Raw genomic sequence first — 24,014 nt, 5'->3', positions numbered from 1 at the left:
TGCGTGTATGTGTAAACTTCATAGCTAATTGTCCATTATTGATCATAGTTGCCTGTACCATTGCTACTTCATCCTAATCATTTGTTTATCACTATTGGGGGGAGTGGGGAAAGAGTGTATTAAAATGATGTTGAAGAAATTTAGCAAAATGGTTAATTATAATTGTTTCTTTTGTTCCTAAACTTTGGCAAAGAAGTTTTTGGTTCATAAGTTCAGAAGTCACAAAGCTCCACAATGCTTGTGCCAACTTTCAAATAAGATATAAATTGATGATTCATGTTAATAAAGATGCAGTCTACCAATTTACTAATAATTGATGAATCTTAGGCATTTCCTCATTATGTGTGCAGATATGTTTATTCAGCATATACACATAATGATAAAAATCATCTTTTAGAAGATGCCAGCTTTCTTTTCCTATCACTTATTTTAGAATGATTTTTTTGTTTTAGAACAATCAATCAAAGTTTTTTAAGTGATTTAGAGGTAATAGATTTTAAAAATGCTTTTTCAAAATCTGGCTGATATCTTAACATATTTGATGATGATGTCCCTTTATGAAATAGGTGAGAATATAAAACAATAAATGGCTTGTGTGCATGATATCATGGAAGGTAAACATGATTAACTTAAGAATTTATGTGATTGGAAAGCTCTGTGTGTGTGTGTGTGTGTGTGTGTGTGTGTGTGTTTCAGTTCAAAATCATCCTCTTATATGAAAACACTTGATTGTGCTACTTCATCTGCGAAAGAAAAAATAAGCTGCTTTTTAAAACCTCTTTTCTCTTATACCCAGATGGGTGTATTATAATAATATTCTATGGGTGTATTATAATAATATTCTTCAGTATGTGATAAAGCAGGATTCTGGAATCTGTAGTATAAATACTTCCATTCTCCTCCCCCACTTCCCCCCCCCCCCCCCCCCCCCCCCCCCCCCAGGTAAGGGGAACATCTGATAGCTAATCAAAGACCTTTAAATCAGGTTTGGATTAGATATAACCATGTCCTTTTTCTTAAACATATTCGCTACCACCATTTTCCATTAAAAAATATTTTGCAAAATTGTTCAGAATGAGTAGTGCTCATTTTTTTTCATGGACTGACTTGATATTTCTTTCATATTTGTCAGTTAGAGAGAAGTGCATTGTTTAAACCTGGCAGAGTGTATTTGAGGAACTGGGGTGTATGTGTAGGAATTGAGCCATTGTAGCCAGTGAAGTAAGGTGTTATCTTTATTTATAGCATGCTTCTCAAAATGTTCTGATTTAGATATGTCATTCTATAATTAAGGATATTTAAGTATTCATACTACATACATGGTGTTTGAGAATACAATCTGTTGTCTTGGGGAAATCAGAATTTTACTACTGAGACAGTACACTTAATAGAAGTCTGGACATGTGCTCATGCCCCCATTTTGTCATTATTCAGGGAATGGAAAGTTATGAAGGTAATTATATTGTAATGTATTTTATTCTGTTTGGACAAATATTTCATAAATCCAGCTTGGTGTAGTAGCATAAGGAAATAAAAGAGTTCAAATACTACTTCATACATTTGGCAGTTGTGTGGCCATGAGCAAGTATTTAATCTTTTGAAACTTCATTTTCTTTATCTACAAGATGAGGATTTAAAAAAAGAATTCATAGGATTGTAGTAATGATTAGATGAAATCATATTTTATAAGCCATTTTTCAAACCATAAAGTGCTATATAAATAAGAACTGTCATATAGAAAGCACTTAATAGATGCTCTTTCATTCCTTAGTATTACCATCATTCTCATCCTCATTATCACCATTATCATCATCATACATGTGTTCCTATGCAGGTTATGCCTTCCAGTAATAGTAATTGCAATCCTTCCATGTTTTTGTAGTTTGTGAAAAAAAATTGTGATAAGAATTTTCTGGCAAGGATTTTTTACTAGCTAAGTTGATTCTCAGATGCTGGATAAAACAGTTTTTCATCGTGTTTGCCCTTCTTTAGTCCAATCTTTAAGAGCTCATGGTCCACCACTCCTATACAATGGGATATACTTCTGCTTCATAGGAAATTAAACTATGCAAGTTGCTTTTTTTTATATTTTCTGTCACGTGGTGATAGTTATACTATTTTTCCTGCCTGTGACTTTTCACTTGTGGTCTTTTTTTTTAGATAATTATATTTCTGTTGCCAAGTTCATTCATATTTTAATTAGTGGCTCTTTAATTAATTTGCCTATTAAGACATTGATGACTTTAAGGTTACTTCATTTCCTTAATCCTGTCAGTAAAAATACTAATCTACTGTTGTGAGGCCTTCAAGCTTAATACATGTTTACTTTTTGTTGGAAATATTTTTTCATACTCTTCCAGTTTTTCAAATGTTCTGTTTTGCCTGAAAATTTTAGTACTATTTTTTTGCCATGATACCTTTATCCTTAAATTCTTCCTTAAGTGCTTTCTATACTCTTAAATAGTAGTCCTTTCTGTATGTTAGTGAATTGTGCTTAACTAGTTGTGATTCTTTTTGATTTCTTCTGTGATCTTTTAATAAAAATTGAAATGTAGTAGACCTTGTAGTAATCGCCTTCCCTTTGATACATGTTCAAAAGTATAAGTATTGTTCTTTCAAGAACAATGAGTTCTTATTCTTGTTGAGAATCTACCAAACAGGATGTTTTAGTCTGTATTATCACTGTCATCCATGTATTTTAAAAATACAATGAAATATATTTGACAATAAAATTAGGCTAAACAAGATTATTTCAGTGCGTTAGTCATTTGTCACAAAAAAGAGTTATAGTATCTCAAAGTTAAAGGGCACCAAATAGATCATTTGGTATCACACTGTGAGTTATAGAAGATAGAAGCAATATGGCATATTTGAGAGAGCTACTAACTCAAAAAATTCTTGGTTGGCATCTTCCCTCTGGCACTTTCTGGCCAAAGTGGACAAGTCACTTAATCTCACTTGCCCTTAATTTCTCTATCTTCAAAATTGGGGAGTTGAAATCATGGCCATTGAGGTCCATTCCACCTGTAAATCTATATTTATCTTTGTGGGATATTAAGCTCTGTCTTGACTATAATGTACCTTGGGAGATGATATTTTAAAATATTGTTTACAGAGTAATAGACTTAAATTAAGGGAACCTAAGAAATTACCTAAATGGAGCTGATAAGAACCTGCACTACAGTGTACCTAACAAGTATCCATCTAGCTCTTCTTTGAAGCATCATTCTACTCTGTATCAAAGTACCTCTTGAGGCATTTTTTTTTGTACTTTTGGAAACTTCTAATTATTAGAAAGATTAGTTTTTCCTTTCCTTTAATGTCAAAATCTAATCTTATTTGCAATTGATTTCCTGATATTGTCTTGAAGGCAAACATTCTGGGTGAACCTCTTTTTTTAAACTGTCATTTGCTTTTCCCATGAAATGATAGTACAGAAAATTTCCAGTTGTTTGAATTTACTTGGCTTCCAGATAAATGAAAATTTAACTTTTCTTAACAAAACTTTCAAGTTTCAAGCTTTGGCCAACATAAAATTTCTATTTAATATATCAGATGTGGTAGATGCTAGAGCAGAGCATGCCATTAGGTTTATTTTAACACCTGGGGTTACAAAAAAGTACAATCCTTGCGTTTATTATGTATTATGTTTCCTATCCATGTAAGTGATTTTAGCTATTAAAATCCATGCTTGAATTTTGTCATATGCTGACTAGTTTTTCAGTAATTTTTTCATCATAATCCAAGCTCATATTTTAATTTAATATTAAACTCCCTCTCCTTTAAACTCATTTGAAATAACAGTGGTCAATTTTAATATATGATAAGATTCACTTAAGGATAAGTAGTAGTTGGACATGGATCCCCAATGGATTCCCCTGCCTTTTTTTTCTCTCAAAATTTAGTCATTCAGAAAGTTGTAGCAAATTGGCATCACTTGTTTTCTAGCAAACTTTTTCTTCCTCTTGCCCTTCCCCCCAAAAAAACACTGTGAAATGCAGTTTATTTTCTTTAATCAAACAAATGAAAAACAAGGTTTTTTTGTTCCATATTAAAAATGTCTTCTCTTTCCTCCTGAAAAAACTTCTACCAAACTATATATTGTACTCTAAATATAAATATTAAGTAAAACTAGATAAATTTGAAACCCATAGATAGACATTAAGACTCATAATGTCAATATTTTCATCTACGAACTGATGGTTTGAATGTTTAAAAAATTCTGCAAGTAAATTTTTCTTTAAACAATTTTTGTTGGGAGTAAGGGAGCTAAGAAAATGAGTAGTTCTCTAAATCATGTACAGTGACTTAACAATGGTTATAATGTTTTTCCCTCCCTCTCTTCTTCTTTTCTCTTCCCCCCCTCCTTCTAGAATCACATCGGGAATTCCTTCACAGGCCTGCTTCTGGATATGTGCCAGAGGAGATCTGGAAGAAAGCTGGTAAGAATTGTTTAAAAACATGAGCTTAGTGTTCTGACAGCTGTGTGCAGTTGTTAATGCACTGATGTGAAGAATGACAAGAAAGGACTCACTGCTAACAACAACAACAACTTAAAAAAAAAAAAAAACCTTATTTAATATTCTTAAACCAGGCCTGATTAGAACATGAAATAGTCTTTATTATAGCAACATCTGCTAGTGCCACAATAATTGAGGGGCTGTCAATATTTCCATTAGAAACCCCTATTTTCAGGGGGCTATAATGGTTTCAGGCTGAAGTGTGGCATACAAGGTCTCAGCTTGTGTGCAATTTTTCTCTCAGAAAAAAAAAAATCTGGCTTTTTAAAAATTAAATTGCATACTTCAGCCTTCTCCGCCTTCCCCACAGCCTTCACATACACTTAAAAAAAAAAGAAAGAAAGAAAAAAATCCCTATCAATGTTCTTTGACCTACTTTTGATGATATCTTAAAATTTTTTTGGTTATATTGAATTAAAACAATTTTAATAATCATGCCCTGATAGTAAATAGGACTAAGGAGAAACTTAGTTTCTTTTTAAATTCTAAATGTCTTTACTTTATATTTTGTGATGAATGCAGAGATTTGCAAGCTGTGTTCAGTGATTGCTGATACAAGTAAAAGACTCTCAGATCTGATAGAAACTTGGTGATATTGGTACAGTAATAGCTAAATGAAACATTCTATAAGGCCAAGCAAGGTGATACATCTGCTGAAGGAATTGAGAGTTGACACAGTGAAAACCTCACTTTAACTCGAGCCTGCTGTGGCTTTGAACTGTTACAGTTCCAAATAAGTTTGCCTACCTGAGTTAGAGATCTGGGAAGTACTACACTTACAGGTATTAGACAGACTATGGTCTGGCAGCAATAATCACGGGGCAGAAGTCAAATGAGGCCCTTTCCCCCTTCTCCTATAAAAGATTTCTATTTTTGTTTTGATTTGTCTCAGCTGTGTTTGCGGTTCCATGCAACTGGCAGCTTCTCCTTTGGTCACTTGGATCCTGTCCATTTCATTTTCATGGCTATTTGAAGATTTATCTGTTTTTCTAAGTGGCTGTTTCTAAAATCAGGAATCTGATAGTATTCAAGATTTTAGTAGCATGGATTGATAAGTAGAAAGATTTCTTTCATCAGCAAGTCAAGACAGTCTAGGCAGCTGAAGTTTCAGGTTAATTTTTTTTTTTTTTGGATATACATCTATCCATAAAATGTATATGTATGTATGCATGTGGATTTAGCTATGTATAAGTCTGAGAATGAAAGCCTTTTTTCTAAAATGTAGCTTTTACCATTTCCTTTATAACATGCTGTTATTCTCTTTTCTAGTTTGTAGTTTCTAAATATACAACATGGGTATAGAACCTCTTTTTATAAAATTGAGAACAGAAGGTAAAAGAAAACCTATTAGTTCTATCATCAGCAGACCTCGATTCAGTAGACCTCAGTATCATTGTGATTTTGGGCAAGTCATTATCTACGCTGGGAAGAAATTATCTTCAGAAATGGACTCTTCAAAGTCTAGAAATTATCAGTTTTAGTGTATTAAGGTCTTAGCAAGAAATTTTATAGCTTCCTGGCTTCCAAGTAATATTCCATCTGGATGCAGTGAAAAGGTTTAAGGAATGTGTCAAGTTATTTTTTTGCATCTTGGAGTAGTGTAATTTATTTTCCATCTCTTAATACCAGTGGATTAATTTTCTATTGGGATAAAGGAGATTTTGTCTTTCTACATTTACTTTTTATATTTTAAAAATAAAAATTTTAGAGCAGCTAGATGGTGCAGTGGATAGAGCACCAGCCCTGAAATCAGAAGGACCCGAGTTCAAATCTGATCTCAGATACTTAACACTTCTTAGCTGTGTGACTGTGGGGGCAAGTCACTTAACCCCAAATGCCTCAGCAACAAAACAAACAAAAATAAAATAAAAATTTTAATACCTTAGAAAGAAAGAACAAACAAAACATCTGACAGTAACCTATTGTATAATTCCACTTCCTTTTGTTATATTTTCTACTCATGTCTTTGACTACTATTAACTGGGAGCAGATTTTCTCAATATATACCACCTTTATTATAAAGTCCATTTGAGTAGCTATAGCCCAAAAAGTCTACCTTAAGTGGTAAGCAATTGGAAGTAGACACAAAATTGAAGATGAAATGTCCATTTTTATCTTCCTCCTTTCCCTGCTTTCCTCCCTTTTCTATTTTCTCTTCCTTAAAACCTCTTCTGCATGTAATTTTGGATTGGGGTTAAGAGAGGTATTAGAAGAAGGGAAAAAAAATACCTTAGTTGAATTTGTGTTATTCCTGAGGAAGGAAGAACTATATGTCACTGCTATCAGTTTTGGTGCTTTGTTTAAAATATTACTTTTGTTAATCATTCAGATTAATTTTTATTTTTTTAATATAACAGTCTTTCAGAATGCTTAAGAAAATCGAAGGGATTTTCATTTTTAAACAAAATATAATTTTACTTAAAATTTTGGATTATCTATTTACTGGATTCATTTCTTGGCAGGTTTCTAAATATAAGTTTGTGATAAAATGAAATAATAATGTATAGGGCATATTCCATGTTGGTATATATGATATAAAAATTGTGACCTTTGCCTTCATCTGACACTCACACATTTTTATTAAAGTCTTTTTAACTTGTAGCAATGTAGGAATGTATATTTCTATGCAAATATATATTAATTTTTGGACTCTATATTGTTTGGAGCAAAACTTTGGAATGCTTCATTGAAAACCATAGATAAAAACCAGCTTGTTAATTTTTTGCAGTAGAAGTATTATGCTTTCCTTAAGATTAGAGCAAAATATAAGTGATGTCTTTATATTAATGCCTCAATAAAACATTGAATCAAAAAACTTTCATAAGTATAAAACAACTTTGCATAAAATTTGAACCAGTATACCTCTCTCAATATAAAAATTGTAATTGTAAGAGATTTTATTATAAACAGAAAGCACACCATACAAGTTTTTGGAAATTGAAATTTTTACCAAATGATGAGTGTTAGACCAATTACTTTCCAAACTTTATAAACAACTCTCCAAAGCAAATCTCAGAATAAAGTCTTTCTAAAATTTGAGCTTTCTCACATTAAAATGCTTATAAAATTGCATCTGTATGTTTTCTTCTGTATATTTCTTTTCAAGTGATCAGAGGATGTTTGCAGTTGGTAATAAATATTCAAGCACCTTGCCAATGTCCTACCAATTCTCTTTGCTGATCTGTATATGCCTGTGGGACTAGAATAGGAATGCATAATTTAAATATAAATTGCCTGATTTGCATACACAATTAGTCAAGCTGCAGCTTTGATCGTAAGCAAAAATTATTGTCCTGTATTGCCACTTAGAATTTTAATTCACCTTGAATATTCAAAGTAAATTAAGCTTTTACTGTATGGAAGAAGAGTAGGACTTCCCTCAATCCTTATTCTCTCCCCACTTTAAGTTCCCCCTTATTTGTCCCTGCCATCCAATTCATTTATGCTTGGATAGTGAGTGGAGATAAGATGTGCCCACAGCTTTTTTGTAATTTTGTTTTGGCAAAATTTTTGTTTTGAGAGCATATTTTTAAAAATCCCATATAATTATTACATGCTTTAATTAGAAAAGGTGTCCTTTAATTCTTCATACCTTTGGGTTTGTAGAGTTTAGATAATTTAAAGACTGCTGCTCTAAGAAATCAGGTTACAAGTGTCATGGCAACTGATTGCTAGGTGATGGTTTTTGATGATTGCATAAACTGTGCACTGTAGGTATGTCAAACAAAGCTTAGAAAACTAGGCAAGCAGAGGAGTACTTGTAACTCTTACATTTTTAATCTACAGTAAAACATTTTTATTAGGAATCTATGTTTTTAATTAAACAGAACATTTAATTAAGGTGCTTTTAAGTGGGTGAAACAATTAAGTGCAAACACTTGAATGAAACATGTCATAATTAGTTTTAATAGAGTGTTAATTGGTACTACGTTTGCCAAGTTAATAATTACTGCTTATTAAATTTTCAATTAATCATTGTCATTTTGCTTTGAATAAAGATGAAAATTAGATAAACTAATTCAGAGGGAGGATATTTTCCCTTGTTAATTAGAATAGTTAATTTTTTAAAAGGGAAATGACTTGTAGTTGTCAGTTGTATGATTGTACATTAGTAGATTCTTTGCACTCTTTTTAGATCTAAACTGAATAACAAGTTTGACAGCTTGTATTTTCTTTCAGTCATATATGAAAGATGTAAAACAAGAATATTTTCTCCTATGCTGTAATAAAGTATGTTTGTTGTGTAGTAAATTAATTTTTAAAAAATGGATGTTTGGTTGAAGATGGCAGTGATTATTTGAAATTTGAAAATGGAAAGTATAATTCAAAAAGCAGTAGTAAATTTCAATATTTTCCTATCATAGAACATGTATATCCCTTCCCCCTTACTAACTCTCAGGAAATGATTACAGAAGAAGTAAAGCTGTATTGTCTGTTTCATCATTGATTTTCTTTAAAAGGTCTGCATTAACCTAATTGCTATTATGAGTTATCTTTTCAGTATTATCTATTTAATTTTTCAATTAGAAGAAAAATTGGAGTGGGTTTTAAAGGAGATTGTACATACATATATTTATAGATATATACATGGGTTGATGTTTTAGAGTATGCATATGTATGCCTATTACATGCATTTATACATATTTCCTGTCTGTTTTGATAAGTACACAAAGGAAGATATTTAAGTATTTTATATAATTATTTTTTTTTTGGTTTTTGCATTGCCTAAAATTCTTCCTTTACCCTCCTAGAGAGCCATCTCATAAAATAAAGAATATTTTTAAAGAGGGAGGAGTGTGTGTGGGGAGGAAGTTAGCAAAGCCAATTAATGCATTGAAGAGTTTGATATCTAAGAGATTACACACACACACACACACACACACACACCCCCTAAGGGAAATATATAAAGAAAACATAGACATGTGATTAAATCACATAAACAAGTAATTCTCAAAAGAAGATTGCAAACTATTAATAATAATATAAAAAATGTTTCAACTTGCTATTTTCTTTTATACTAGTGATGTAAAAAGTTTAATATAAAGAATATGAAATATATCACAAGTATGAAGTACACAGGGCCTCCCCAGTAATCTTTAATAACTGGCATAGTCATTTTGTATTAGAAGCCTAATCTTCTTGCTCTGGGTGACCAAAAGCTTGATTCAACTCAGGGAGATTAAACATTGATATTAAATAAATACTGAACTCTGTTTTTCTTTGCTATAGAGTGAAAAGAAAATGTTAAGTTTGGAAAATAAGATGATGTTGAAGGTGTCCAATAGGTAAAACATCATAGAGAAATTCTGGTAGCTATTCACGGAATTGCTTCAGAATACTCAAAAAAAAATAATTTTTTTTAGGATTTTGTGGAGTTTTGATGCATCTAGAAATGTGTAAACTTCAGATGATTCACAGTATATTTTTTATAATACTCCTTCATAGATAAACCATAATCCACTGATTTGCAGACTTTCCCTTTGGGGGTTTTGTTTTTTTATAGAGGAAGCAGTCAACGAAGTAAAACGTCAAGCTATGACTGAGTTGCAAAAGGCTGTGTCAGAGGCAGAGCGGAAGGCCCATGACATGATAACTTCAGAGAGAGCCAAAATGGAGCGAACAGTTGCAGAAGCAAAGAGGCAGGCCGCTGAGGATGCCCTGGCTGTTATCAACCAACAGGAAGATTCAAGTGAGGTAAGACTTCAGTTGGAACCTTGAAAATGGCCCTTTATCCAAGTCCTTGAAGAGAAGAAGCTTTAATTTAAGATAATCTTTTGTAGCTTGAATTTGGGCATCTGTTGAAGTCAGAAATACAAATATCTTGTTTTCCCTCTCTTAGTCTGACAGTGCATTTGAAATTTTGAAAGAGTTTGACATTATAACTTGCATATGGATATCAAAGATCAAGTGCTAACTGCCATTTGTTTTTGTACTCTATCTTAAAGAATATGCTAATTTGTTCACAAATTAAGATATTTTGTTGGGTTTCATGGATGAACTGATAAGATTAAATTTTGGTAAAATTCCACAAAATTCAATTTAGTAACTAAATCTAGATTAGAGCTCTGTGTTTATGTTTGTCTTCATACCAAAAAGGAATCCAATAATAAAGATATTTGGTATAGTACAGAGTTCTCAAAAGATTAAGTGAGTAAAGTAGGAAGATGAACATTTTCCTTGATTTGGATTTTTATGTCAGCTACAGGGATTATGTGTAAACTTATGGGTGTGGTGAATAACATCTGGTAGAAAGAAGATAAAATGAAAAATGATAAAGAATAAGGTTGGAATGAAATGGTAAACCTCTCTGTAGACTTGAACAAGATAAGAAGCTTTGAAATTTCTGTATGGGAGGGAAGGGCATATGACAGTGTATGCAACAGGAAGTTAATGGTGAAAGAATAATATAGTTATTGCTCATACTTAAGTGTTTGGGGTAAAATGAAATTTCATTTCTTTTTAAATGAAGACCTGGAAAAAATGAAGAGCCTTATGAAATATTAAAATTGATATACAAAAAAGAATTTTCATTAAGAAGGTCCCTTTAGTCTAACTCTAATAACATTTTTACTTCAATTAAATATTTCCAAGTGATCTAATGCACATTTTTTATTTCCATATTCTTTGTAATAACCATTATGATGATCCTTTCATAGTGGGATATTGCCATCAGAAAATATTGCTCTCATAAACTGTTGTTCTTGTACAGTGATTTATATGTTTATATATAAAATGGAGCTAATTGCCTAGATGGCATTATCACAAGGACCTGTAAGTGTATAATACAGTATATAAAACTGTGCCTTTGAAAAAATATTTTGAAAAATAATCAGAGCAATCTAGTAAAATGCTAGAGTCAAGAGTTGAAGCATCTGAAGCCCTATGAAGGAGCAGCTTCACTTGAAAGATCACGATTAGCTAGTCACACCAAGCTGAACTAACAAAAAGCTTGAGCTGATAAATCAATGGCCTGCTACAATACATATCTATAATGAGAGAGAGAGAGAGAGAGAGAGAGAGAGAGAGAGAGAGAGAGAAAGGATTTAATTTGTACCAGGCTTCTCTAGAGATGAAAGACCCTGTGGGATCACGAGATACCCAGAGTTTCTATTTAATGTGTAGCAGATGAATAACAAGGAGACAAAAGGAATTGATTTTCAACATCTGAAAGTTTCTCAGGAAAAGAGAGACGAGGGGAAGTTTATCTACCCTTTAACTACTGACTATTCCATTGCCGAATTAAACCAGACATAAATTCAATTTTATTGTCATCTTATAGCTAAGATATTCAAGAACTTTGTTTTTATTTTTTTTATTAGCGTCTTTGTGTGAAAAGAAAATGTCTTGCTCTGTGTTCTAGCAGTAGTACTGTGATATGCTGTTGTTATTAGAACTTTCATAGGTACCTTTAGGATATTTTGTATGTTAAAATTATGCACAAAAGTCCAAAGATATATCTAAGAAGAAACTTTGAATTAAGTTCTTACATTCTCAAAGTAATATGGTATCTTCTTTCAGAGTCCATAGTTTTTCTTTAGCTCCAAAATATGTACAAATGAATACACAGCCATGTGTTGTGGAGTGTAACAAATAAGTCAGAGGACATTGATCCTACTTCATTCTCTCCAACTTGCTAATTGTGAGATTTTAGACAAATCTGTTCATGTCTAGGCTACGTTACATCCTTCATAAAGTAAGACGACCTAACTGAATATACTATAAGGTTCCTCTCAACTTTAAAGTTAATGACTTGGGATGTGTGACGTCTTTCACATCATTTATTAGTATCATTCATTGTTTTGTGGAATGACTGAAGAAGTAGTGGGGGACCACCATTTATTTTTCTCAAAGTACTCCTGCACCACATTGGAGTTAGTCCTAAAAGAATATGAGCTTCTTGAAGGAAAACTGTTTCTTTTGTTCTTCATCCCAAGCATCTATGATAGTATACTGCTCAGCCCATAATAAATACTTGTTTAATAAATGAATCCTTTGAGCTGCTATTCTTTTTCTCATAGTCATTCTGCATGAATTATGCAAAATTTAGTGCTTCCTAAGCTCTATATTGTTAATTCCTTGGATGCCATCAAGTCCCACTTCCTCTATTTTTTTCTCAAAGGCTCTTTTTGTGGTTGCTTATATCAGTAGTTTCTATTTTGCTCCAGACATCCCCATACATATGACTTTTGCTGGCATGTGCTTCACCTTTATTTTGATAGCATGTTATGCCTGTTTGCCATTTACTAAATGTCTATACTTAATACAAAAATGGGGAGCCTGACTACATAAATAGTGTTGGGGAATATTGAAAGCAGATACACAGAATATATGTATTTTAAGATGCTTACTTCGATATTTGTGATGACACTTTGTGTATGAAGTCACTTGAATATTGCTGTTTGTCCTCTATGAGAGGAGAACTTGACTTACAGATATTTTTCAAGGTTTATTGCAAAAGGTTATATATATGTTATAAAACATTTCCCACTTATCCCAAATGAGATAGTATTTCTAAAAACCATTTGGCACAATGTCTGGCACATAGTGGGCACTATCTCAATGCTTAGTCTCATCCCCTTCTTGCTTAGGATTGCTATCCCCTTTGTGTTGTGATTACTCAATACAAAAAATGGTGTTTTTTTTTTTTAGGATCTGCAAACTTCATAATCATAAGAAGCAAGATTTTCATAAAGAACATGTAGGAAACAAATGATAATTTGTGGATAATTGATTGATTTATTGTTGTGCAGTAATTTCAATGCTTCCCCACTCCTTTTAGGGTTTTCTTAGCAAAGATACTGGAGTGATTTGCATTTCCTTCTCCAGCTCATTTTGCAGATGAGAAAACTGAGGCAAATGGGGGTAAGTGACTGCCCCAACATCACACAGCTAGTAAGTTTCTGAGGTCAAATTTGAACTCGGAAAGAAGAACCTTCTTGATTCTAGCACTCTTTCCACTGTACCATTTAGCTCCTTTGTGTTTAATCAAAATTAGCAAAGGAAAGGAGAGAATTTGCACCTGAAACCTGCAATTTCATAAACTGGACCTTTTTTCTAACTAGAAGAAAATGTTCTTTTAAAATGCCCAACAATTTGTAATTTGACTTTCATCTTTAGAAGCCTCAGTTTTCTCATCTGCAAAGTAGGTTTGGGATGGGGGTAAGGGGGTGGTGTTTATGAGACTGAAATAAAATATTCAGTACATGAAAAGCATTTTGAAAACTTGCTCAGTGCTATAAAAAAGCAAAGTGTTAAAGTTTCTCCAATTGCTTCGGCTACATTAAGAGGAAAAAGGATGCATGGTGTTATGAAACCCCACAAACATTAACAAGTAGGGGTCAGATCAAAGAAAGAAGAAGGTGGAATATTCTTCCCACAGGATTATATTAAAAAAAAGTCCAAATCAATAAGAAATGTAATGTGGACAGGAAACTCTTCATCCAGGTTATAGAAAGCCTTAATAACTGACATAATCTTGTGTTCCACCAAACATTTTCATGTCTTTCATATGATAATTTTATTTTTTTACTTAAAATTACCTAAGTATCTTTTACTGTTAAACTGGTGATTTTAAACTACTTCTCCAGCTTGCTTTGTGCCTGTATTTCATTAGTCTTTGAGAAGGATTTTGAATAACAAATTAACCTGTAAATTTCCTTCCTGCTTCTAAGAAATTCTTTCAGATTAACTTTGTTTCCCCCTTGCTATTGATTATTAGTGGGACCTTAACCAAATAATCCAAGATAAACTATACTACACCACTGGACTGCTGTGAGTTTTGAGTCACCAAATTGATGTGTACCTGCAGCAGTAAAACTGTCACCTTCTAGCCACAATTTACAAAGAGATGAACTGAACACAGTCCACTCAAAAAGGGCTGTTCAGTGGCCCTTCTAAAATAGCAGCACTGAACAAATATATCTCCTTAACATTGCCAGAGGCTGCTGCGTCCTGATAGTGGAAACCAGCGGCTTAAAGTCTCCTAATTGACCCTTACTTCCAGAAACAAAGAACTGGTAACCAGTGGGTTCCAGAGACTGTAGAAAACTACATGGAAATGGATGACTTCTTTAGACTTGGCAATGAAGAACTTTAAAGAGTAAGACTTGGTCAGGCCTTTACAAATCTACTAATTGTAGACAATTTGAAGTTAAAATAGGAGCTAGGAAAAAGTTTTCTTATTGTGTAGCACTAATAATATAACATAAAAGTATCCTTTTACATATGTGTATTTATAGAGAGATGTGTACACACATATCAACCATTATTTGTGAAGAATCAGCTCTGTGCACATGAGGCCCTGTTATTTTAGGTGCTGAGCAAGTCTTTTCCCCTCAAAAACTAAGTATAAAATAAGTAGTAATTCTCAAGAACACTACATTCCAAAAGAGGGGAAAGTACAAACATAAATAAAAAGAGAATAAATTCAAATAAATATATGGTAGTTAGGGGAAGAAGGCATTGGTAGTTGGGGTAATTGGGAACAGAGGGTGATGTCTGAGCTGCACTTTTAAGTAAGAGAGATCATTTTTGACTTGTTGAGGATTGAGAGCATATTCCAGGGAAGAGGACAGTTTGGTTGAATTGCAAAATACATCTAAGGAAGTAATGTAGAATGAGGTTGGAAAGATAAGTTTGCTTTAGGTGTTGGTGGACTTTAAATACTATAAACAATTTATATTTTATCCAGGAAACTTATGGGGAGCCATTGAAGTTTGAATAGGAGAATGACATAGTCAAATGTATGCTTAAGGGCCCTTTCGCAGCTGTGTAGCAGATACTTTAGAGAGATTCAGGAAAAAACTTGAGGCAGAAAATTGATAAGCATCAAATTATGAAATACAAATGTAATGGAATTCTATTGTGCTCTGAGAAATGATGAAGAGGACAGCTTTTATTTTTTAATGGGAAGATATATGTGAACAAATACCGGGTAAAATAATTTAGAAACAGTAAAACAATTTATATAATAATAGCATTATAAAGACAAAAAACTTTGAAACATTTAAATTTTGTCTGTGAAATGACCAACCATGATAACCAAGTCAGCTATTAGAGAATTTAAAGACCAACTTAGAATCAGAATTTATTCATTTAATCTTTCTTATCCCAGTTTCCAGATCTCTACCTGCCCTATCTAACCTCACTGAGTTGCCCCTTATAAATGTGTAAATAATAATTATTATTAAGAGTCTTTTTAAAAGAGCAATCTCCGTAAAAATAAGGATTGCTTCATTTATTTACATTATTTATTTAAATTTATATTTATTATTATATTTATATTTGGCACAGCCTTTAATAAATGCCTGTTTTATTGGTAGTAACAGATAGAGTTAATTTGATAGGGAGTTTTACGGAATATACATATCCAAGTAATTAATAATGATGAATGCATTATGTTTACCTTTTATATTTCACTAAATTTCAGCAATATTTTAAATTGAATACCTGTGACATAACTACATGCCTTCTTTCTATATAGGATGGCATGTTATAAACCATGTCATAAACAAGATAACCAGGAGCTGGAGCCACTGTAAGGGCAGTTTTGTCAAAGTCAGGAAACTTAGCCCAAGTCAGGAGAATTGATTTGGAAAAACCCTCAGAGATACAAGAATACAATAGTACCCCAATCAGTGAGTCCCCAAAGTGTCTTAGGACATAATGCCCTGACCACAATACTGAGACAGCTATTGATTATATCTAAACTTAACTTTCCCACCCCTCCCCATGAGCCATTGGAATTGCTGTACCAGTACCTTCTTTTAGGAATAGTGAATGTGAGTTGCCAATATGAAGCAAATATATTAGGAAAAACACCCTCAAATAGTATACTGGAAAGAGTATTAGTTTGGTATTAGAGGAGCATAATTATTACTTATGCCTGGTTTTTCCTTTTTAAAATGAGGCCAGAATATATATATTTTGCTGAAGCAATTGGGGTTAAGTGACTTGCCAAGGGTCACACAGCTAGGGATTATTAAGTGTCTGAGATCAGATTTGAACTCAGGTCCTCCTGACTTCAGGGCTGGTGCTCTATCCACTGTACCACCTAGCTGCCCCCAGAATAATAATTTATAAGATCTTTTGAAGTTCTCACCCCATGAGTCTGGGTAATAGAATAGAACAAAACACTCAAGTCAACTTCAAATTTCATTAAAGTATGTAAGTCTTGTGTATATAACTCATTCAGGTAGGAGACCTGGGCTCTGTTGTTGTGCTTCTGATTTGTACCCCAACTCTTTCAGACTTATTTTTTGAATTAAGCCCATTTTACTCATATTTTCCATAACTCTAAGAGATAATGAAACAATTGAGGAATGGGTGCCTTTGATCAATGAAAAATAAATGTGAATAAAATTTGTTCTCGGTTATTCAGAATGTTGATGTGTTTCAGAGGTACTGTTTGACGCAGTAGATAGGTTAATGAATGGTCTTGGAATCAGGACGGCTTGCTTTTAAATTCTGCCTCTATTAATTATGATTCTGGGCAGGTCACATAATTCTGTGAGCCTCAAGACTTTTTTTCCCTTCAGTAGGACCTAATGCCTTTAGTACATATGTTACAGGCCTGTAATAGATCTCAAATGAGAAAATATGAAGTGCTTTGCAAACATAAAAGCTCCATAAAAATGTCAATTAGTATTATTTCCGTTAGTCACATTGTTCCTTGGTAGGCTGAGAGACTTATTTGCCTAGATGTACATTCTTATCTCTTATTTGAGGCCAAACAACTAATTATAAAAATTAATTATGTTTATGTAAATATGTTGTGCATATTGTTACCTTGATTTTGTTACATTCACTGTAATTTTTGATACAGGTTTTTTCATGTTTCCTGAATTCTTTATATTGATGATTTCTTAAACTGCAGTAATAATTATATTCATTTGTTTATTAACTATCAATGGGCATTTCCCTTGTTTCATATTATCTGCTATAATTAAAAAATGCTGCTTGGAATATTTCAGTGGATGTGGAAACTTTTCAATCTATGATTTTAAGATATATAGAAACAGTTTGAACCATATGACATTTTAGTCATTTTATTAGCATAATGCCAAATTGATTTCCAGAAGGGTTGAAGAAATTTTCAGCTCTACCAATAATGTATTTATGTGCCTATCTTTTCCTATTTAAGTTAGTCTATTATCTTTTCAAATTTACTAGGTGTTAGATAAAACCTCAGATCTATTTTTATTTGCATTTTTTTATTAGTGATGCAGAACAATCTCATAGTTTGCTAACAATGTGAATTTCTTTTGAGAACTGTTAACATCATTTGATGGTAGTTCCGTTATATTTATGTTCAAATCCCTTTGATAGATTAGTGCTTTTTGATAGGGTTTTGGGGTTTTGATTTTTTTTTTTGTTTAACAATAAATAATTTGCCATTTTATCCTAGTTATATTGATTTATTTAAAGACTTTTTAATTTCCTATAATCAAAAATTTTCTTCTAAAGTATTAGATTTTTTTATGGTAAATAATCTTCCCCTTGGCTATGAAAAGGATGTGATCCATTTTGGGTGGAAAGAATAGGGGTGACTTTTAACATTTAGGTCATGAGTCCATTTTGATGGTCCATTTATATGGTATAAATAGTAAAAATTTGATTTCTTTCATACTACTTTGTTGTTTTCCCAGTAGTTTTTGGCAGATAAAGAATTCTCCTTCAAGTAATTTGTATTCTTAAGTTTATTGAACACTAGGTTATAGAGTTCCATTATTTCTCCTCCTTTTTTTTTTTTTAAATCAGTGACAGTGATTTTGATGATTACCACTTTATAATAATGAAAGTCAATGTTTAGAAGTACTTCTCCTTTGTTACTTCTATTTTCTTCCTTTTTTTCCAGTGACGATTCTTCTTAATACTATTTTGTCTACTCCTATATAATCACTTCATAGTTTGATTAGTATAATACTAAATTTGCAAATTAATTTTTTGGGTTTTTTCTTTGTTTTTATATTGACATAGCCCAATCTCAAGCCATGAACATCACTCCAAACTATTCATCTTTTTCTTAAAGTACAGTTTATAATTTTATTTCTGTAAGGTATATTGACTAGTGTTTTATTTGCTTTATGATTTCTTTGAATGAGATTTCCCTTTCTATCATTTCTGTTTGAATTTTGTCTTTGCTATTAATGTTATGGTTTAATTTTGCATCGTATTCATTTACTGAAACTTTTCATTATCTAAGTAAATTCCTTTTACTGTGTCTCTAGAGTTGTGTATCTTCTATGTCTGTGATTATGTTTCTTTTTTCCTTGCCATCATTAACATTTCTGGAACTGTATCATAACAGTAGGGAAAAGGAAGCTTCCTTGCTTTTAAGTCTAAACTTTATAGGGTTTTTAGCATTAAATGAATATTATAATTTGTTAAAACTTATGCTGGTGCTCTTGTGCTCTTTCCTCCTCCCCATTTCTGAACACAATCAAATAATTTGAAGTGGGTTTTTTTTTTTTTTTTGCTTTTAATATGATTAATGATGTTAATTGTTATCTAATGTTGAACTATTCATCCTTCTCTGTTATGATTCCTAATTATGATGGAATTATTGCTAGTAGATAATTTTTTGGCTATATAGTGCTATAGTTTTGTTTTTTTTTTAAACTAGGATCTTGGACACGTTTACTGATATTATACCATCTTTGTCTTTGTCACTTCTGTGAACAGCAATTTACTTAGGAACTAGTATGATTTGTAGGTGCATTCTACCTTGAATAGCCTTCTTTATTGTGGTCTGAATTTAAGTAATTAGTGATTTTTTATTTCTCTGCTTCCAAGTCAGTGTCTACTCTATTAGTAGATGGCTTGTAGATCTTCATTGTTTAAGGCCCCATTCACTCAATTGCACTTACCTAATACCGAATTGACTATTTGAATCTAGTCTAATAATTTGTACCCCAAAAGGTAGGATGTTCTTCTCAGTACCAAGGTATTCCATATATTCCTGATTTCCTATTTGTGGTTCGCAGTGTGCTAACTGAAAGTTCCTCACCTTTCATAATACAAAGGGCCACCTCAGGTAATTAAAATATATTGTTCTCAAATTCACATGTATGAAAAACTATGTCACCCTGGTAACAAAATTCAGTTAATTGGACAGCATTTTGTTTTAGTTCATTAGTAATATACATACCTTGAACAGGTATTACACAGTGAACTGGGCCCAGAATTGAATACATAGGTCAAGGAGGAGAACTGGATTATAGTTGAAAAGTTGTGCAGTATTTATTACAATTATCTCAAGCTGAACTCCTTCGAAAAGCTCATTTTTTTCACACTACCTAATGTTCTCCCAGTGGTGCCATATGGTTACGAATCACAAAACAGCACGATCACAGAAGAATCAAAACTGTAGGTGACCTCAAATGGTAGTGCAAAAACTTGGCAATGTAAGGCTGAGTCGTGTTCCTGATGATGGAGAGCATGTGTGCAAGTGGTATCAGGAGAAGATATTATAATGATATTTGTGATTGGAAAAGGACATTGAAGACACACATTGAAAATGGATAGCTTGACAGTTAAGAATACCTCTTCTGGACCACATGGACTCTCTTTGGATGATTTACAGAAAGAGATGGACGAAAATTGCACCACAGGGGAAAATACTCATACCAACTTTTGAAACATGAATGCTTTAATTTGAGTCCAAGTACAACAAATTGGTTTTTCTTTTTCTTCCTCTTAAATAACAGCTTTGGGTGTCTATATTGAAGATTCTGTTCACACATTGATAAATTATCTGTTTGTTTTTTCGGCTCTATCAGAGGCTATAAAAATGTAGTTTTCACCAAATCAAAACATTACCTAGTCTTTGTTATACATTTCATAAAGATGAAATTAAGGGATTTTTTTAAAAATAAGAGAGGCAGACTACATAAGTCCCAGTGGTAGTAAATTAATGTTTTCTAAAATCTTGAAATAGTACTCTATCGAGGTGAAACTAACCTGAGCCCATGAATCCAGAATCAAAACCAGGTGATGATAGACAAGAAGTCTGAATTCCCAACAGTTTACCCTCAAACATCTGTTTCTGTATTTGGTGTAATTTGACTTTTTTTTTTTTTTTTTGGTAAAATTATTCCCATCTTTGAAAACACTTTAAAAAATAAGCAAGTCCCCATTCTGTCTCCTCCCTTTCCCAACTGCCAACACATGCATTTGTAATTACCTGGTTTAGTCTGTGTGTTTAATCAGTTTAAATTGAGAATGCTGTGTACATCTGACTTCAATCTGAAGGAGCTATTGAGTGTTGGGCAGTCACCACCCTTGTATCTGCCAAAATGTGTCTCTGCCAAGAAAGGATCGAGCTAACACCAGGATATTTCCTAAAGAAGCCACTTGACTCAGATTAAAGATTTAATTTCCTTAAAATACTGGTTTGGATTTAGGTCTCTGTCCTGTAATTGAGATTTTCTGATGTTTAGGAATCTCACTTATTTGCTGGATTTATTCCAGAATCAGCTGGCATTATTCTAAAGTCTTAAACCTCTAGGAAGCAAACTTCATCGTTGGGACTGAGTGTCATAACTTGTATGGAGGTAGGAAGTGAAGGAAATCTGAGAAGGCAGAAATCCACATCTCTGTATTCATTATCAATGCAACATGATTCAATTAATTTTAAGGAAGATGGGACTTTTAACCTGCCATTAATAAAGCTGCTCATCAAATATGTCTCCTTGGAGATTTTTTTAATTAGTTTAATTGAATTTGAATAAAAATGCTGTTTGTGTCTGTCACAATTATTAATTTTCATCCTATTTTTCTTTATGTGATATTGACAGCCAGACTTCCATATAGCTATTTTGAATTAATCAATGAATGAAAAATTATTTGTTAAATGCTTACCCTATATGCAAAGCTTTATACTAGGCACTAGGGTTACAAATAGAAAAAGCAAGACCATTCTGGTGCTCAAGGAGCTCACATTCTAAATGGGGGAGGCAATAAATTTTTTTTTTTAAATCAGCTGCAGGAAGGAAGGAAGGAAAAACTGAGAAGTCTTAAGGGCAGATGGCAAGGCCCAAGGGTACTTAGATTAGGGTCAGTAGGTCAGATGATAGTGCGAGGGGTCTGCAGGATATAGAGGAAGGACAGATGGTAAGACCTGGTGGTCTTCTATCTTGCCAGAAGGAATAGAGTTGTTGACTCCCATCTTATTCAAGCCTCTGAACAGTCAAGAAACCCAGATGGATTTTTGGCAGCCCCAGGCAGGAAAGGGAATAAAGGGAAAATGCAAGGGGAAAGGCTTCCCACAGTGGGGTGGGCCTTTCTATAGCTTCATAGTCCAAACTAGTTTCTGGGACAGTTAAATGGAAGGGATGAAGGGGGACCTGATACCCCCAGGCAGGATGAATTTTCCCACTACCTAGCAATAATTATAACGGATTTAAGAGCTGTCTTCATTGGTCAAATTTTCTGATTTTTATTTTTTAATGGGTCTTAAATTACTCTAAAGCAGATTTGGCCTGAGGTCTATGAACTTGTATTTAAAAAAAATATTCTGATAAATATTTCAGGAGAATTTATTTCCTTTGCAATTTTATGTATTTTGTTTAATGCATTTAAAAACACTATTCTATAGACTTTATTGAATGTCAAAACAGCTCCTGGTTAAGAATTCACTCTTCAGTACTATGGCCCAAGTTCTTTATGCAGCCTAGTTTGATGATGCTGCCCTTCTAATCAAAAAAAAAAAAAAAAAAAAAAAAAAAAAAAAGATTTCAATTGTTCACTATTGCCTACATGTTAAAATTCTTATTCCACATATAAAATTCAAATTTGACTCCTCTATTTCTTGGGTCCATCCATCTATATTGGTCTTCTGTATGTGCCCTAAGATCTGTCAAACTGGTTTGCTTCTCAAAATATTCTTAAGAGTGTTTATAAAGAGGTTATCCTCTTCACTTTGCTTAGGTTTTGTCTCTACCCAGAATGTGATCCACCTTTTCATTCTTTTCCACCTCCCCCCATTTTTACTACTTGTCAGAGCCCTACCCATCCATTAGACTTTTTTTTTTTAATATTTTTCCTGATTGGCCACTCCTTTCATCTTAATAGAATATTTTTTCTATACCCATCCCTAGAACCTGTGTTCCTTTTATAAGCCCTTTTCCTTAATTCTTAATTTTAATTTTAATTTGGCATTTATCTCAGTTTAATTTTAAACCCAATGAAGGCCAGGGGGATGTTGCTCTTACTCACCTCGGTATCCTCTGCTACATCTTACATGGGACTTAGCACATCTAGATGGGTCCCAATTGAAAGGGAGATGGAAATTGTGTTCTGTAGATGTGACTTCTTGAATTCACAACATGACAGAGGCTAGGAGACACTGATGTTAAGTCATCCCTTTGACATTTATTGACTGACAGAATGGCATAAGAAAAATGACAAACTGCACCAGAATGTCAGTGTGTCAGATTGACAGGCTCTCAATGACTTTTTAAACAGAATCCTTTATTCCCACTATCATAAAATATAATAAAACAAACAAAAGTGAATGGGCATTTTTTTTTCTCTGCCTACTACGATATTTATTGCTTTTACCATCACATAGCAACAAGCTGCCTGAGGTTCTACCTGTCATCAAAATTTTTCCTGACACACACATTGTCAGGAAATGAGCTAAATGGGACTTCTTAGGGAACATTTGTGACTCAATTTCTTTGTTAGGTCCATTGTGCTCCCCTCCCCCCCAAAAAAAACTATCAAAAGTCCCAGTCCACTCTTTCAGTTCTTAATCTTTCAGGTTCCTCAAAAGCACTAAGCATTCTGGATGGTTTTAAAATCTTGATACTATAATGGGAAGATGGATTGAATACCTAATTACAGCATGGAAAACTAAGCATGAAAACATTTCATGGCTTGTCTCAAAGATTTCTCTAAACCAAACTTAAGGACAGAGTTCAAAGTAAAATATGAAATGTCTAATATTGCATCATCTCCATATTATGATGCAGCCTGTGGTTATTTTAGGTCCTAATTAATTTGTATGAAAGTCTTGAGAAAAATAAGTTTATACTATAGAGGAAATGTTATGAGCTGATAATTACATGGAAGATACTATCAGAAAAGCAGTAAAGAATTAGGGAGTGTTCTTTGGGATGAGTGGAATGGACATTAGTGCTTGTGCTGAGAAAGCGGCTTGGCTATTAAAAACTGAAAAATGTACTTAACATCAGAATGATTACTAGTAGAAAGTTGAGATGACCTCTGTGAATGGTATTTGTAGGGACAGTCCCAAAGTATGTCACATCTTTTGTGCTTGCAAATTTTTTAAAAAGCTAGGTATGATTTTGAGTAGAATATGACAGTGTTTGTAGATTTTAAAATGTTCTTCCCTCTTATCTATTTTAGAGTTGCTGGAATTGTGGACGTAAAGCAAGTGAAACCTGCAGTGGTTGTAACACAGCAAGATACTGTGGCTCATTTTGCCAGCACAAAGACTGGGAGAAACATCATCACATCTGTGGACAGACC

At 33.0% G+C, this 24,014-nt stretch overlaps 1 protein-coding gene across 10 annotated transcripts in view; it reads left to right on the top strand.

Annotated features, from left to right (window-relative positions):
- RUNX1T1 (RUNX1 partner transcriptional co-repressor 1) overlaps window positions 1–24,014 on the top strand; it is a 172,122-nt gene that overhangs the window by 144,221 nt on the left and 3,887 nt on the right. For all 10 annotated transcript variants that reach the window (XM_031946974.1, XM_031946975.1, XM_023496385.1 and 7 more), the window contains 3 exons: window positions 4,374–4,442; window positions 10,024–10,214; window positions 23,892–24,014. The exon at window positions 23,892–24,014 is cut by the window's right edge. In XM_031946974.1, the coding sequence (XP_031802834.1) occupies window positions 4,374–4,442; window positions 10,024–10,214; window positions 23,892–24,014 (383 nt within the window). The remainder of the gene's footprint in view (window positions 1–4,373; window positions 4,443–10,023; window positions 10,215–23,891) is intronic.

The sequence above is a fragment of the Sarcophilus harrisii genome, chromosome 1, assembly GCF_902635505.1.
Source record: "Sarcophilus harrisii chromosome 1, mSarHar1.11, whole genome shotgun sequence".
In the NCBI taxonomy this organism is placed as follows: domain Eukaryota; kingdom Metazoa; phylum Chordata; class Mammalia; order Dasyuromorphia; family Dasyuridae; genus Sarcophilus; species Sarcophilus harrisii.
This window is presented reverse-complemented; position numbering and strand designations above follow the sequence as displayed.